Source organism: Anser anser (genome assembly GCF_964211835.1).
Source record: "Anser anser genome assembly, chromosome: 7".
NCBI lineage: Eukaryota > Metazoa > Chordata > Aves > Anseriformes > Anatidae > Anser > Anser anser.
The window spans coordinates 25,928,310-25,943,620 of NC_139727.1; the positions used below are offsets into that span (position 1 = coordinate 25,928,310).

At 33.1% G+C, this 15,311-nt stretch overlaps 2 protein-coding genes across 9 annotated transcripts in view; one reads left to right on the top strand and one right to left on the bottom strand.

Moving 5' to 3' along the window:
* The window catches only part of LOC310902761 (heparan sulfate glucosamine 3-O-sulfotransferase 1-like), a 54,752-nt gene extending 42,987 nt beyond the window's left edge, over window positions 1-11,765 (top strand). For 7 of the 8 annotated variants that reach the window (XR_014586974.1, XR_014586975.1, XR_014586976.1 and 4 more), the window contains exons 2-3: window positions 5,780-8,394; window positions 9,477-11,765. Coding sequence is in view for 1 of the 8 variants with exons in the window: in XM_083844785.1 (XP_083700911.1) it covers window positions 5,899-6,828 (930 nt within the window). In the remaining 7 variants the exon portion in view is untranslated. Of the gene's footprint in view, window positions 1-5,779 lie in introns of all 8 variants that reach the window. The other variant, XM_083844785.1, reaches the window with a different exon arrangement.
* LOC310902762 (uncharacterized protein) overlaps window positions 9,001-15,311 on the bottom strand; it is a 63,428-nt gene continuing 57,117 nt past the window's right edge. The window contains exons 9-10 of the mRNA XM_083844786.1: window positions 12,162-12,245; window positions 9,001-11,902 (exon numbers count right to left, since the gene is read on the bottom strand). The gene's annotated coding sequence lies outside the window, so the exon portion shown is untranslated. The remainder of the gene's footprint in view (window positions 11,903-12,161; window positions 12,246-15,311) is intronic.

The window sequence follows — 15,311 nt, forward strand, 5'->3', positions numbered from 1 at the left end:
ACTTGCATTCCATTTTAAACAACTCTGGAAAAGAATTCTGTATTCTTGCAGAAATGTGACAATGTTAGAATTGCATGTGGTTTTGTAACATCAAGCCCTATGAAAGCTTCTACTTCAAGTCTTATATGTACAAAAATGTATTTCTTTATCTGGGATTCTTGTGAATCAGATCACAGTGACACTTTCAGGATACAGCTCTGCACATATTAAATTGTAGCTATTTCTTGCTAGTTTCATTCTAACACAAACCTAAGGCAATTGCACTGCATCTATTAAATTGTCTACTCATAATTGTTTCTATGTAGGAAAATTTTTCAAAATGTTAAATATTCTTCGGACTTCACACAGAATACATTTCTATGCCCTCATTGTCTTCTGAACTCAGTCTGGACATATCTGACCTGTGGGGGTAGAAATGGCTGAGCTTTGTTTAGTTTCAATTCATATTAGAGGATACTTTCATTTCAACCATGTGTCGAGTGTTGTTTTTTTAATATATATTATTTCTCAAATGATTCTATAAAGTAGAATTTAGGTATTATGAAAAGGACTTTCAATGACTGTGTTAGCAATGAAATATTAGAAGTAATAATAGATTTAGTCATTCCTTTATTGGATTGGAATAAATTGGTACTGGATTATATTAAGCAATGCATCCCATATGCATGGGATTATTTATTTGCCAGTTTTTTAAAATACATATAAACTATACTGACAGCAGATTTGCATCTATTTTGCTATGTAACTAGCTCTACTTTTACCAAAAGGCAAAAAAAAAAAAATCCAGTTTAAGAAATTTGAAAACTTAATTATGTTCTCGTTGTAGTGGTGTGTAGTTGTTGTTAACTTAGAGTTACTTATCACATAAAGCCAGTCTGTATATAGATACTTTACACTGCCATAACTGTCATCACACTATGATTTATTTTTTTTAATTGCCAAAGCAGTTCACCTTACATGACCTCTAGCTGTGATTAGTCAGGCTGCTATAGCTTTTATATATATATATATATATATATTATCAACATATATTGACAGAGACGCTCTTAATTACAGAAGTATAATATAGCTGTTACAAATTTTTGTGTGCCAGCAAGTCTTAAAATGACTGACTTGCACTCTTCTCAGTAGCTGATCTCTTTGTTGGGATGAGATATCTAACAGGAATAAACAGGAAAAGCAGTATGTTTTTTATTAACCCTCCAAATGTTTTTAAATTCGAGACAAAAACTGGTGTTTTGTTATATTTTTTCTGACTGCGTCCACTTGTTGCAGCTTTCAGTAATAAACAGTATTTTTGCATAAATACGTCTTGAAACAATAAAATCCTGAGTTCATGCTCCAATCTTATGCTGAAGCACTGAGGAATCACTTTGGTTTTCAGTTCTGCATGTTTCCCAAGTATAAGTTACTGTAAGAGATGTGAGCGACTGCCATGAAATAGTACAAAGTTGGAACTGGAAGGGGAATTGGAAGCCCAGGTTTCCAGGTTTATTCTTGGTTAGACATACTTTTGTATGACCTTGAGCAGATCACATTAACCTTGACTTTCCAAAGCATTTGCACTCCTGAACTGACTGTATGTTGCTTAGTTGCAATTTCCTGTAAGATGAGAATGGTGCCTTAATAAGGTACAGATAATTAATTAATATAAAGTGCTGTGAAATTCTCAAGTGAAAGTATTACAGGCGGTGGGAAGTAGTATTAGAAATTAATAATATTATAAATGAGTAATAATAATATAGTTACGTTTACCCTATGATGTTGCATTTTACCCTGAAGCAAGGTAAATCACAAGCTGCTTAGATTTTTGTATAATAGAGTGCAGAAGTTAAGGGTCTCTAGAACATTTCTGCAATATTAAAATGATTTTTCAGCCAGCATATTAGCTTCTTTAGTCTAGTCTAAGGCTTTAAAAAAATAAAACAACAAAAGCCCAAGTTATTATGTATTTAAATAGTTCTTTTTGCAGCATGCATTTCTTTCTGAGCTTCATATCTGCTTAAGTATTGTATCTGTTGATGTTCCTTATGTTACTAAGCAACATGAAACTACCAAATAAAAAAGGGGGGGGGGGGGGGGGGGGGAAGCAGTAAGGCACTGTAATTCTGATCATGTATCATGAGGTTAATTTTTCAGTTATGTTCCATATAGCTAATAGGAATATTTTGAGATTCAGAGTACACAGTGCTTCAATGTAATATATATTGTTTTCATTACATAAAGCAGTTCATATCTTCTGAAAATGTGCATTTAATTGCATAAAGACAGAAAAGCAACACAAAAATTATTCAAATTACTTTCCAATTATATTTGATAAATCATGTTTAAGTCCTTTTTACATTTATGTAGCAATTATAACCTAACCACAGGATCTAACATCTTAGAGCTTCATCAAAATCAATCAAATCTCTTAGGCTGAAGCTGGAATGTTGTTCTGATGGAATTGCTCCCAAAGGCAATTTTGTTCTATTTAGGCACCAGCTCTGCAGCACATTCTGAATTCAATTATTTCTGGTAATATTTCCTGGGTAAGGTTTTGTTCTAGCAATGAGTCTAAGAAATTTCCACTATATAAAACAACTAATTAATTGAAAATAGGTTAACCTGACATAACTGTTTTCAAAAATATTGCTAATACTTTGGTGATCAGAAAATATAAGATCTCTTCTGTTACTTGGTTTCTAAGTGTGTCTTACAGAAAACTGCTGATTTCAGATGGTAAATTAAACAGACACTCACTTATATTACATGCAAACCTCAAAATATTTTGGAAAACCAAACTTTCCTTAGTTCCAAGTACAAATTTCTTATTCAGCTTCCAGTTTTCTCTGAGACAGTATTTGTGCCTGATTCTTTGGTGAATGAAACCAGATAACCATCAGTTATAGGAATAAACAGTATTTGTGATTTATGTTTTTAAATAAAATAAAAATCAATGGATGTGGACATATTTCCTATATTACATATATGTTCATATAAATATTTTAATATTATATATAATTATATAATTATATATAGCCTAGATTTAATATTATATAAATATTTTAATAACTCTAAAATTATTTTTTCTGGTTTATCAAGAATGCCTAATATATGTGTTAAATATATGTGTTAAATATGTGCCTAATATATGTGTTAAAAATCAGTTTATGGAACTGTTTCAAGATGGGATAGTTCTTGAATTTAAACTGGATAATGAGCTATATGTCTACTCCTTGGTATGTGCAAGACACAATGCTTGGTTGTCTGACATTCAGGCTGGTCTTGCCTTTATTTCAAAGCACTTGTAATCTTATGTATGCATGTAGATAAGCACAGGAAAGACAAGTTGAAAACACTTGTAAGGGATTTACAAAAACAATTCCTAAATCTTCCTGAAAGAATTTTAATTTAAAAATTAAGATTATTAGAATGTAACTTAATACTGAAGTTTTGAAACAGGTTAAAAGAAAGATTAACTGTTCCCTCATCCGTTGTGCCACGATCCCAAATCCCAGCCTACTAGGATCATAGGCCAGGAAAGTGGCAATATTGCCGTATACTCCTACATCAGATAAGAGAGGAATTGGTTCCAACAGCATCTTATGTGTAGCCTTATCCTTACTCTAGATAGATGGTTTAGGAACCTTGTGAATCAGCAAATTCTGAATTCACCAAATGACCAGAATTTATATAACAGAGGCACTGCTTGCAAACATGCATGAAATTTGAAGGCCAATATTTTTGGCATCATCTAGGTTTTGATGCCTCAGATTGCATGTTCAGCATTGTATAGACTATGAGGGCTTTTCAAAATCAACAGACATTAGCTGTCACTTATAGCAAAATGCATTTTGATTCCTCAGCAGCTCTAAATAGCACATTTATTGTTTCTTAAACTTGCCATCCAAAAGAGCAGTTGTTCTGAAAACATAACTACGAATGGTTTTGGTATAAATGTAGCTGTTCTTCCATTCTCTAATTTCCATAGAAATGCTTGCATTCCCTCATTCCCTGCTCTTGAGAACCCTAAGTAGAACGTCTATGTGAAGTTCTTAGAAAAAAGGCTATGACTTTTAAAATCAAATTTTCTTTCATGGTGGTAAAGTTTTTTTGTTGTTGTTGTTGATTATTTTTTTTTTTTAGTTTCTGATTGAAAATCCAATTATACCAGGGCTTTTCCGATATTTAATAAATGTTTATTTTTAAGATAGCAGTCTTAAAATTAAAGGGTTAATGCTTGCTATCTATGTATGAGTTTGGAGTTCAATCAGGCCTACAAAAAGAGTTATTCCCTAGTTATAAAGGAAACTGGAGTAGGTTGTAATAAGATTTAGAATATAGATTCAATGAATCTCGCCTAGATTGTTATTATCAAAAATGTTTTTATATTACTTTTTTAAGTCTGTAAAGTAAGACTGAAGGTAAACAATTTTTGAATAGAAACACTAAGTGCTCCTCAGAGCCATGACAAATGGGAATTGACTGTGTTCTTTAAGGTTGTTTCTAAGAGGCAAAGTACTGTGACCAATATATCCAGAAAAAGAAAGAGACTGACAGTGGAACCAAAGAAGGAGCTAAAGCTGTAGTATTTCTGGGACTACTTTACAATATGAGCCATAATTCAAATGGAATCAAAAACCAGTTATTTTTATTGGCTGCTGCTTCACTGTGTGAAATAGTTTTTTTCCACACTGAAAAAAAGTTAAGGAAATAGATTTAACCTGCAAACTTTAAAACGTTGTAATTTCTCAGAAATAGGACAAGAATCTTCTTAATGAGGATTTCTTCTGTAAGATTTTCAGGGATGGGGAAAAAAAAAAGCCTAGAACTTTTTGTTTGTTTGTTTCAAATTTTAGGATGTTTAAAATTCATCACTTCCTTAACATGATTGAATACTAAATGGATTAAGAAAATATGTTTCCAGCTCCAACCAGCCTTGCTTCCCTGCAAACATTTTTAGGTGACCAGAAAGTATCTAGCTATTTCTTGTACATAGCTTTGGAGAAAATGCAGAATTGTACCTAAATATTTGGTTTTGCCAAGATTTCCCAACACTTAAGTGACTACACTTCACAGCACTTTGATAGCTGCAAAGAATACGCCGTTGTATCGATTTTTTTTCACATTGATCCAACAAAGGCACTGCACTATTGCTTTATAATACTATTAGTCTTCTGCTCTGAAGGACTCAGATTCCAAAATTTTGCCTTAATCTGTGTTTTGATACAGATCTGAGTAAACAGCTTTTATTCATATGCTACAGAGTTCACTGGAAACCAAATGAATGTGTAACCATCCAGTACCATTGGGTATATGGTATTCCATCAGGGAATCTGAGGAAAGGTACTGACATTCAAAAATGCTTTGGAATGATTATTAATGCCATATTGGATATGGTATAAATGGGAGGAAGAGAACCAAAAAAATCAGAGCAAGCACATATTGGTCAAGACTTTAAAATCGGGTAAACAATTCAAACGTTCTGCTTAGCCTCAGTACTCCCCCAAGGAAATAAAAGTTGCTAAGCTTAGTGTCCCTGATTGGTCACCTGTGGTCAAGGAAAAAAATGTGGTGGTGGTTGTTCTCCTCCTCCTTCTTTTCCTTCTCTTCCTATTTTTTTCTTCTCCTCCTGTTCCTCCTTCTCCTTCTTCTGAAATAAAGTCCGGGAAAACAGATAACTTTGAAATAAATTTTCTGTTGTAATTGAAGATTGGATTTGTGAATTGAATGGTAAATTACATTTACAATTTGTGATGGATTTAGAAATACTGATTTGTCTTACTTTATTTTGCAGATGCTTCAGAAAGTTGCTGTTTGTTTACCACTGGTTCTGCCAAACAAGTCAAGAAGCTACCTACCTATTTTTTCATTGATCAAGCATAACGTTATCTTGAACTAATTATTCCTCTCCATATGGCCTTCCTACTGGTGTCAGCTTATCTTCTGCTGACTCATACTCAGGGTGCTCCTGTTGAGAATGGGCCACTGTTGGAAACACTGAAGTCACAGGTAGGATTATTCAGCAATAAAAGCGAACACTATTCAGCACAGGTGAGACCTCCTGGCACAAGCCGACGAATACCTCAGACAATTATCATAGGAGTTCGTAAAGGAGGGACAAGGGCTTTGCTGGAAATGTTGGATATTCATCCTAATATTGTAGTAGCAGCTACAGAAGTCCACTTTTTTGACTGGGATGAAAATTATGTGAAAGGATTAGACTGGTATAGGAGTCTGATGCCATTTTCTTACGGAAATCAAATTACAATTGAGAAAACACCAGGCTATTTTACATCACCACAGGCTCCAGAAAGAATTCATGACATGAATAGCTCCATTAAGCTGCTGCTCATTCTAAGAGATCCCACTGAGAGAGTTATATCTGACTATACCCAAGTATATTACAACAGAGTAGAAAGCCACAAGCCTGTTCAGCTTTTTGAAGATATTGTTATTAAGAATGGAGCACTTAATACCAAATACAAGGCTATTCAGAGAAGTCTATATGATGTTCATATGGAAAAGTGGCTTAAACATTTCAGTTTGAATCAGATTCATATAGTGGACGGCAATACTTTAATCAAGGACCCTCTTCCTGAATTACAAAAAGTTGAAAGATTTCTAAATCTTCCTTCCCGAATTATGTCTTCTAATTTTTATTTTAACCAAACTAAAGGATTCTATTGCATTCGAAGTGATGGAAGAGAGAGATGTTTACACGAATCCAAAGGGCGCCCCCATCCTCTTGTTAACAACACTGTTTTAGAGCAACTTTATTCTTACTTCAGAGAGCACAATGCAAAATTTTACAGAATGGTTAATCATTCTTTTGACTGGCATTAATGCATTTTGAAATCAATGTTTCTTAAAAAGGGCCTGAAACAAACTAGAGATTCAAATTATGAAAATTTTACATACTGGTTATATAGAAGCAGAGAGAACTGTTTGCTTCATTGGAATAAGATATCCATTAATTCATTAAAATGGTAGCCTTTGTTTTGGGAAAAATAAGTTTAACATATTTGTATAATTACTCTGGGTCATATCATAGAATCATATTTTGATCATTTTCCCGTCATGCAAATATGTTAACTTCAGTGGACTTACTTCAGATATATATCTGTTACAAGATTTGTGATGTTTTGGAAAAATGACTGCTTCTAATAGTGTAAAAATGTACATATTTGAAATGGTATTATTCTAACTGTTCCATATTTTTGGTTCTTAGTATTTTTTTTTATATCAGGTATGAGGCTAGTGGCACTGAGTTCTAGAATTTTTCATACAAATTAAATTGTATGTTGTAACAGGGGCAAAGATATTGGCTCTAGTAAATAAATCATCCTCTGTTAATATGTCAGAGTTCTTAATCTACTAATAATAAAAGGAATCTATTTCATCCTTGAATTTGAATAGGTGAACCAGAAGCTCCCCGTCGGTACATCATTTGTATTAAGCCACAATCTTAATATCTTGAGTTGGCAAAAAATAAAAATCTCCAAACAAAGGAAGAATATGAACTCTTTGAAGAAGCTTTAAGAACTGAGAGATCTGAATGTAAAGAAATTAACCCAGACAACCTCAATTTACACTGTTACACTGTATACTAAAAAAAATAAATTTTTGAACACAAAAAAAATTATCAGTAGCTGTACAAATGTTTGATTGTATAAGTTATGTCTTGAATGAAAAAGACAGCTCTTCATCAATGCTACAATATTAATCACGTTTGTATTCTGTGACTAGTTACTCTATTTCTCACCTAACTTTGGTTTACATATTTCCATTTGCATAGTGAACCTCGTTAAAAAGCAAATGAAATTGATTTGCCTGCTCTTCAAATCATGGTGTATTCTTTGTCATTTCTAATGCAGGTCATGGGATGTGCTTAGAGTTAAAAGTAACATCTTTTTATATTTGTATTTCTCAAACTGTGTTCATTTACTAAGGATGACATACTCAGTTTATATATAAAAATGACATCCATTTATACACCTGCATTAGGAATTTTTCTTTTTATTACCTTCTGTTTGACAATATTGTGCTAGTCTGCTCTCCTTCTTCATGTTAACCATTTTATTATAGATAATACCAAAGAAGAAAATCAACTTGAAATGTTAAATGGAGTGCCAAATAGAACTATACAGAAATAAATACAAGCAGATATCCTTGTTTGAAATTGTACCTTGCAATCCAGAAATCCTGGTGCACGCCATTGAAGAAGCATTCTTTAGGTGCATTACTCTTTAAGCTTCTCAGGACTGGTGAGCTGTAGTGTGGGCCCACTCTAAGCATCTCAGCATCAGATTCCACCTAATCCTGTTGAAGATCCAGAATCTCTGTGCCACTGTGCAGCCTAAGGATATGTTCCCAATGTTGGATTCAGTCTTCCACTTTATGGGCTAAAAGGTATGGATCTATCGCACCACTAATTTTTAGGTTTCTAACTGTTTTATTAGGGGGCTACTAAGATGTTAAGCAGGTAGAAGTCTCCTTCCACTGAAGCTGGACAGAATCAAACCAAGTGAGATTACATGGAAAGAGCTTTCATCAAATATTTCTTCAAGAACTGTAAAATGTTAAAAATAGTACAGCAAATTTTATTCTTCTGCTACTTGTATATTTGACAGAAATTTTTGTTAACTCTTCAATACAATATAATTAACCTTTGAAATTATCTTTCTGAAATATGATTATTAAGCAAATTTATGGTTTCCACAGATTAAAAAAAAAAAAGTTATTTATTTCTTCCACTTTTTCTGAGGTTGTGGCTTCTTAATCGCTAATATTGATCAGGTCTGGGCACTACTCAGAAGTACTCAGGTACTCAGAAGTTGATCTGAATCAGGTGTGGAAATATGAATGCATTTCTTTCGAATTAGCCAAGGACCAGGATGTTCACACTGGTCTCATACCATTTCTACAAGGGCAGGGGATAGGTGAACTGTAATAATTACAGTTGCATAATCCAATACCTTATTTGTCATTTGTCAAATTAAAACTTAACCCAGAAAAAAATTCTGGACAATTCTGAATCAGCAGGGTGATTTTATATTGGACCAGCACTTAGTGTTTTGTGGCCACAACATTTTTATCTGATATTAAAATCCAGATTCCCTTTGTCCAGTTCAATCTCAGTATTGGAAAGAAATCCAGTCCACTGAAATTAATACAGAAATACAGGACTGAGGATAGCAGCACACCAGTAGTTTATATCATAGATTGTAGTTTTTCTTTCAGCATCTCTGTCTGTTTCTTACACATTCCAACACTTGCTATATTTTTCATGTTTTGCTTCTTTACAATGACTATTCCTTTTAATAGTATTGAATAAGGTTGGGTTTTGTCTTTTTTTTTTTAAGGAATCTAATTTCCAATCAATGTGTACTTTAACAAAGATTTCAGGTAGTTGCTAGTAACTGAAGACTTCACATATCTGTATATCACATTCAATTTCATAGGCTAATGTCTTTCTATATTTATGCTTGCAGGCATCAAGTCTTTCTCTTCTCTGAAGTTCACAGCTAATCTTTAAGTGAGTTGAATGCAGAAACACCAGTTGGCAGAAGCTGTATACATCTTTGAAAATGCAGGTCTCTTTCTGGAATTTACATTTCAAGGATTGATGATCTGTATGGATTAATGATGCATATATCTACTTGATTTATTAGCACTCTTCAGTTCTGCTCAGCATTTTTGGGAAGGACACAGCTGGTGGAATGAATTCGATGATCATTTTAAAGTTTACTAATACCAGAAGACATGTATTACACATAGAATAATTTTGGTGGGGGGTTGGCTATTTTGTTTCATTTTACATAAATCAAGATTCTTGTCTGAAGTTTTTGATAAATAATCTACACAGGTGCAACTTAACCTGCATAACAGAATTCAGTGATTATGGTAGACTATAGTTTAGCATTAAAAACTGTTCCAATCAAAATTATCCACTTTGTGATCTGAAGAACATATCTCATGCAGGCCTAGCCTCTATTCTGATTTTCTTCAAAAGATAACCCTCCTTCTCTCGTCCACTCAGGACAGGGATCAGATCCACTTAATAGAATATCCACTGAGCTATACTTAAAAATAAAATGCTGAAATTATTTTCTACATAAAATTACTCAATTTTTGGTGTATGGAATTAAGAGCTGGTTAAATTTGGTAAAGAACTGCATGTTCACCATAACTTTGAATGAATTATTAACAAGATAGTTCTCAATTTAAAAAATGACAAATATATCTTAAGAGTTTCCACAATTAGTAGTAAACCATAAACTATTCTTCAAGAAAGCGGTCATCAAAGGACTTACATCTCATACTTGGAAGGCTATTGGAGAAATAAGTTTCATGTGGGAAGGTTGCTTAAAGAGACCATGCAGTTGCTTCAAAGGTTCTTGAGAGCATCTGAAACAAGATACAGTCATATGTGTAAGACCACTGCGGAGATTAGGATGAGTTGAGTGGCTCTTTGACATTGTTTTGCATTCCACAAATATTAAGGTTTAATGTTAAATATCATTCTTTTCCTCTTCTAGCTTAAATGCCATAATTAGGGTTACTTTAATCTACTATAACTGAGACTAGCACTGTCAAGCAACTGCAGTTAAGCCCTTGTCACATTGCAAAGCAAACGACCCCTTGTAAATTCCTAGATTAGTCTAACCTTAGTTGTTTTTTTTTTGTTGTTGTTTTAACTCTGCATACTCTGTAAACAAAAAAGGTGAGAACCTTGAGTTGTTTTTTTTCTTTCCCCTCAAAAAAAAAATCTAGTATTACTTGTTGAAAGAAATCAGAGATGTTCCTCTATCACACTCCCCCAGCAGCATTTTACTAGAAAGAGGACTGTTATTTATTTATTTATTTGTTTATTTATTGTATCCCATCTATCTAGCTGCTCAAAGGCCCTGTGCTGAAAGTGTTCTCTTTCACTGCATAGCCTTAGCGCATTTACAATTATTTTTAATGAATTTCTTGCCTCCGAAAGCAGAGACATTTTTAAAATACCAATAGGCAGTATTTTTGAGAACTTTAGAGAGAACATAGACTCTGTATAGTACAAATCATTGAACGCTGCTACACAAGATCAACACCTTCAATATCCCTTTGGTAAAAAGTCAGTACATAATCTTATAAAATGTATTGAAGAAAGATTAGATTGACTACTGTAGGGAAGCACATCTGGATACAGAGTTTTCAGTCTTCACATCTTTCAAAGAACATCAAAAAGAAATGTAAAACTTTGGTTGCTTGCAGCAAGCTTAATTGCTTATTGCTTTTGTCAGTTCAGATGCTTTTGTCAGTTGCACAAAATTTGAATATCATCTTGATCTTTATTATTTCTTGTTTATGTGGTCAAAAACGAAAACCTGAGTTATTATTTTGCTTTATAGAAGCATGGTTTAAAAAAAAGAAAGCAACCCCCAGCATAATTTACAGTAAGAGTTAAAATAACATTTCCTTGTAGAGAGAAGAAATTTAAATTATTTAAGTAAGGATTATGCTCCTATAGACTATTATTTTCTATACGTGTGGATTTGATCCTTCAGTTCCGTAAAGAGTTTGAATATTATCATAGAAGCAAATGGACACATTGGAATTAAAATCAATAATAATTTGCCTAGCACATTATTCATTAGCAACAGTTAGCAACTAATATTTAGTTACTGGACAAATAGTTCAGTTATTTCCTGCTTTAATCTGACTAACTAAATTGTCTTGCTATTTTATAAAACAAAGTTAAAAGTTAAAATCAATGGTGAATAAAGACTTTGTAGTACCATTCTGTGATCATAAAGGAATTGTTCTTTTTTAAGGTTAATTAACAGGGACATGAGCTTACCACAATACCTGAAAGAATTTTGGAAGCCAAGATACTAGTGGAACTGCAAAGCATGAACGTATGTTGAAGTTGAAACTGCAAGTTAGGGAAAATACAACGGATTAAAAATAGACTGAAATAAATCATACTTTTCCAGTAAAATAGACGTTATATAATATGTACATGTGTAATATGTCTTATGTGCTAACACATGTAACTGATACTACGAAGTCTATTTTTTTTGATGCAAAATGGTCTTACACTTTTACATTATATGTTCTTTTATTTCCATTACCAAAAAAAAAAACACCTCAATTACTATTTAATGAAAAATATCTTAATGTAAACGTTTTACCAGTGGTACAGAGCTTTTCTGTCAAGGGATATTTCTTTGCTTTTATATTGTTTCCTCCAAGATAAAAAGGTGGTTTGAGTCACACTGCAATAAAAAGAGCAGAGTTATCATAGCAGAATCAACAATACTATTTCTATTTGTTACATTTCCCAATGGCAAACAATTTTGTATTTTGTATAACTGATAACAGTTTTAGAAATAATCTTTTTATATTTTCTCTTTCTTCATTAGATAACACAACCGTGTTATCATTTTTCTTACTCTGAAGAATGTTACTCGGAACGCTTACATTGTTAATCTAAAGCACTGATAGGTTTAAATCAAAGGGCAGTAATATAAGGGAAGCATGAATAACTAAGAATCCCTTTGCTACTTGGACTGGCTATGATTTTTTTTTTAATTGTTTAACTCTTTAGATGTGAACATTTTGATCCATTGTACATTTTCTGTATATAAATATTTATATATATACACATATTGGAATGTACCATCCAAACTTTCAACATGAAAAAATAAGAGAGGGACAAATACAACGTAATAAAATATATAACGAAGGTCCTCTTCTGCTAAATATTTGTTTGTGTAATATGGCACAGTTCCAAATGACAATTATGACTGAGCTGATATGATACACAGAAGACTAAGTAACAGGCTACTCCAGGGATTTGTGTAGTTATTGTACATCCCTGAATTAATTTTTCAATCATTATGGTATTAACGGCATATGTGAATATACATTTTCAAAACACTGTATTTCTTCTTACTGGAGAATACTACAATACTGTAGGACAGGTTATTATATTATAGCTATCCTTGGGCCAAATGCTGCAGTAATTGGAAACTTCGTAACCTAAGGCAAATTGGATGAGAGCTAACAGTTTTCTGCACTGCAATAAAAGTGCAGAGTTATCATACCAGAATCAACAATACTATTTCTATTTGTTACGTTCCCCACTGGCAAACAATTTTGTATTTTGTATAACTGATAACAGTTTAGTGTTTGTGGGTTTTGTTTGTTTTTTGTTTTGTTTTGTTATCCTTTCTTAAAAATTAGTAGCATAGATGCACAGGTTTTGTTGTTGATTTGAGAAGCACTGTCAGCCTGAAATGCTGTGCAACTATCATAAGATTGAAGATACCTCTTCTATATTCTGCTAAGACACAAATCCACAACTGAAGGACAAGTGACACATATGGAACACTTTAAACTGCAGGGGGTGCATTGCTGCCTTGAGTGAAGAAAGATTAAAGGCTCATAAACAACATATGCTATAGTTAACCATACACATGCATCATACACAGCTTGCAAAATGCACTGTCTAAAACAAAAACATACAGAATCTACAACTGCACTCAAGTGATCCTGTTGAAGGCAAGCTGAACTATAGGCAGGAAAAAGTGATTCCTTCATCCAGTACACACACACACACACCCTTGAATTACCTGCAGGACAGATCTTTGCCAAATTTCACTAACTTTGGAAACCCCATTTCATTTCATTCTCTAAGTGCTTAGTTGTCCATTATTTTTTTCCAAAAATGCAGTTGTCACAGATGGGAATTATTCTAGACAGTCACAGATACAGCTACTCAGAAAAGCATGAATGAAATATACTAATCAAGTTTTCTGTAGATGCTAGAGATAATAAACTATAAAATACAGAAGTGCATTATCTTCCTAGAGTCCTTTGTGCATGACTCCTTTTTATCCATCTAGTATTGCATACAGTTATGTTCTTGTATGACTCCCTGTCCTGATTACCTGTGTGTTATGACGAAGGGGAACAGAATTATGTTACTTCACATTAATATTAAAGCCCAGGTATGTTTATTTTACATAAGCACATCTTCATTATCAGTCACCCACTATCTTTGACTTTCTTCTCTTTCTATACAGCCTTTATGTGTTGGTTGTTTTTTTGGTTTGATTTAGTTTCCGTTTATGAAAGAATTCTGGCTTTTCTCATTCATGGAATACATAGTTTCGATCCTAAATTGTCTTCTTTTTTTTGAAAAAAGTAAAAGCTGAAACATATTCCATGGCTTTCAAAAACTAATGTTTTGCCTCTCATGCTAGGATGTCAGAGAGTCAGACTAGAAACTTGCAAGGAACTAAGGCAAAATAGCTAATCCTAACATAAATAACAAGCATAATGGTTAAGGATATTTTTTGGAGGATAGGAAAAAATATTCACCTTCCATTTTAGAAAAAGTATTTACTTGATATTTATCAGATGCATTGATTCATGCACTCCTCTAATGTGAAGTGGCACTGATTTCAGTCAGGTATAAGGACTACTATAAAACTACTCTAATTTGTAGCTGAGGATCTAGCCCCACATGTGTATGTGCAGAGAATGCTACTTCAGTCTTGGGTTGCTGATAAGCCAGACGAAATAACCTCACTTTCTGAAACATAAATACTCTTATCACTTAATACATAAATTTTCTTATCACCTAATGTGCAAATTAAGCATTTGATAGCAATGCTAATATAGAAACTATTTCTCAGTTTGATCTTTCTGCAGAAATACTACTCAGTGAGTTAGTCAATGGCAAGCAATAAACTGCATTCTCTTATTTCATATATAAATGAGTGTATTTACTGCAAGGAGAGAAGGGGGAAAAATTCTTTTATTTGCATCGCTGGCCTCATTCTGTCAACATATCACCCAGATTGCTGGATACACACAGAGATGCATTCTGGCAATGCTAGGAAGGGACCTGCATTTCCTGCTGTCTATTTCAACTTATTAGTAATAGGATGATGCTTCTGGCACATCTAATATAAATTAATATTGGATTAATTCAATTCAAAAAGATGTCAGGAAAACACATTGCATTTTCATTCATCACAAACTTGATCCCAATATGTTTAAAAAGGAATACCACAGTAATTATGTTTATGCCTAGAATTGCCTAAAGCTGTTCCAAATGACAGAATATATTCTAACACTTTCCAACGTGGCTCCAGTGCTGATTAAGCCACCAGTTCATAAAATAAATATGTAACGTTTTCAGCACTAACAGTAACACAAAGAAATTATTTTAATTACTTTAGAAAGCTTTTTATCTGAACTACTGAAAGTTTTTTTTTATTGCTACAGATTCAAAGTTGTGTTTGCTGACCATTTCTTTTTTCTTTACTGAT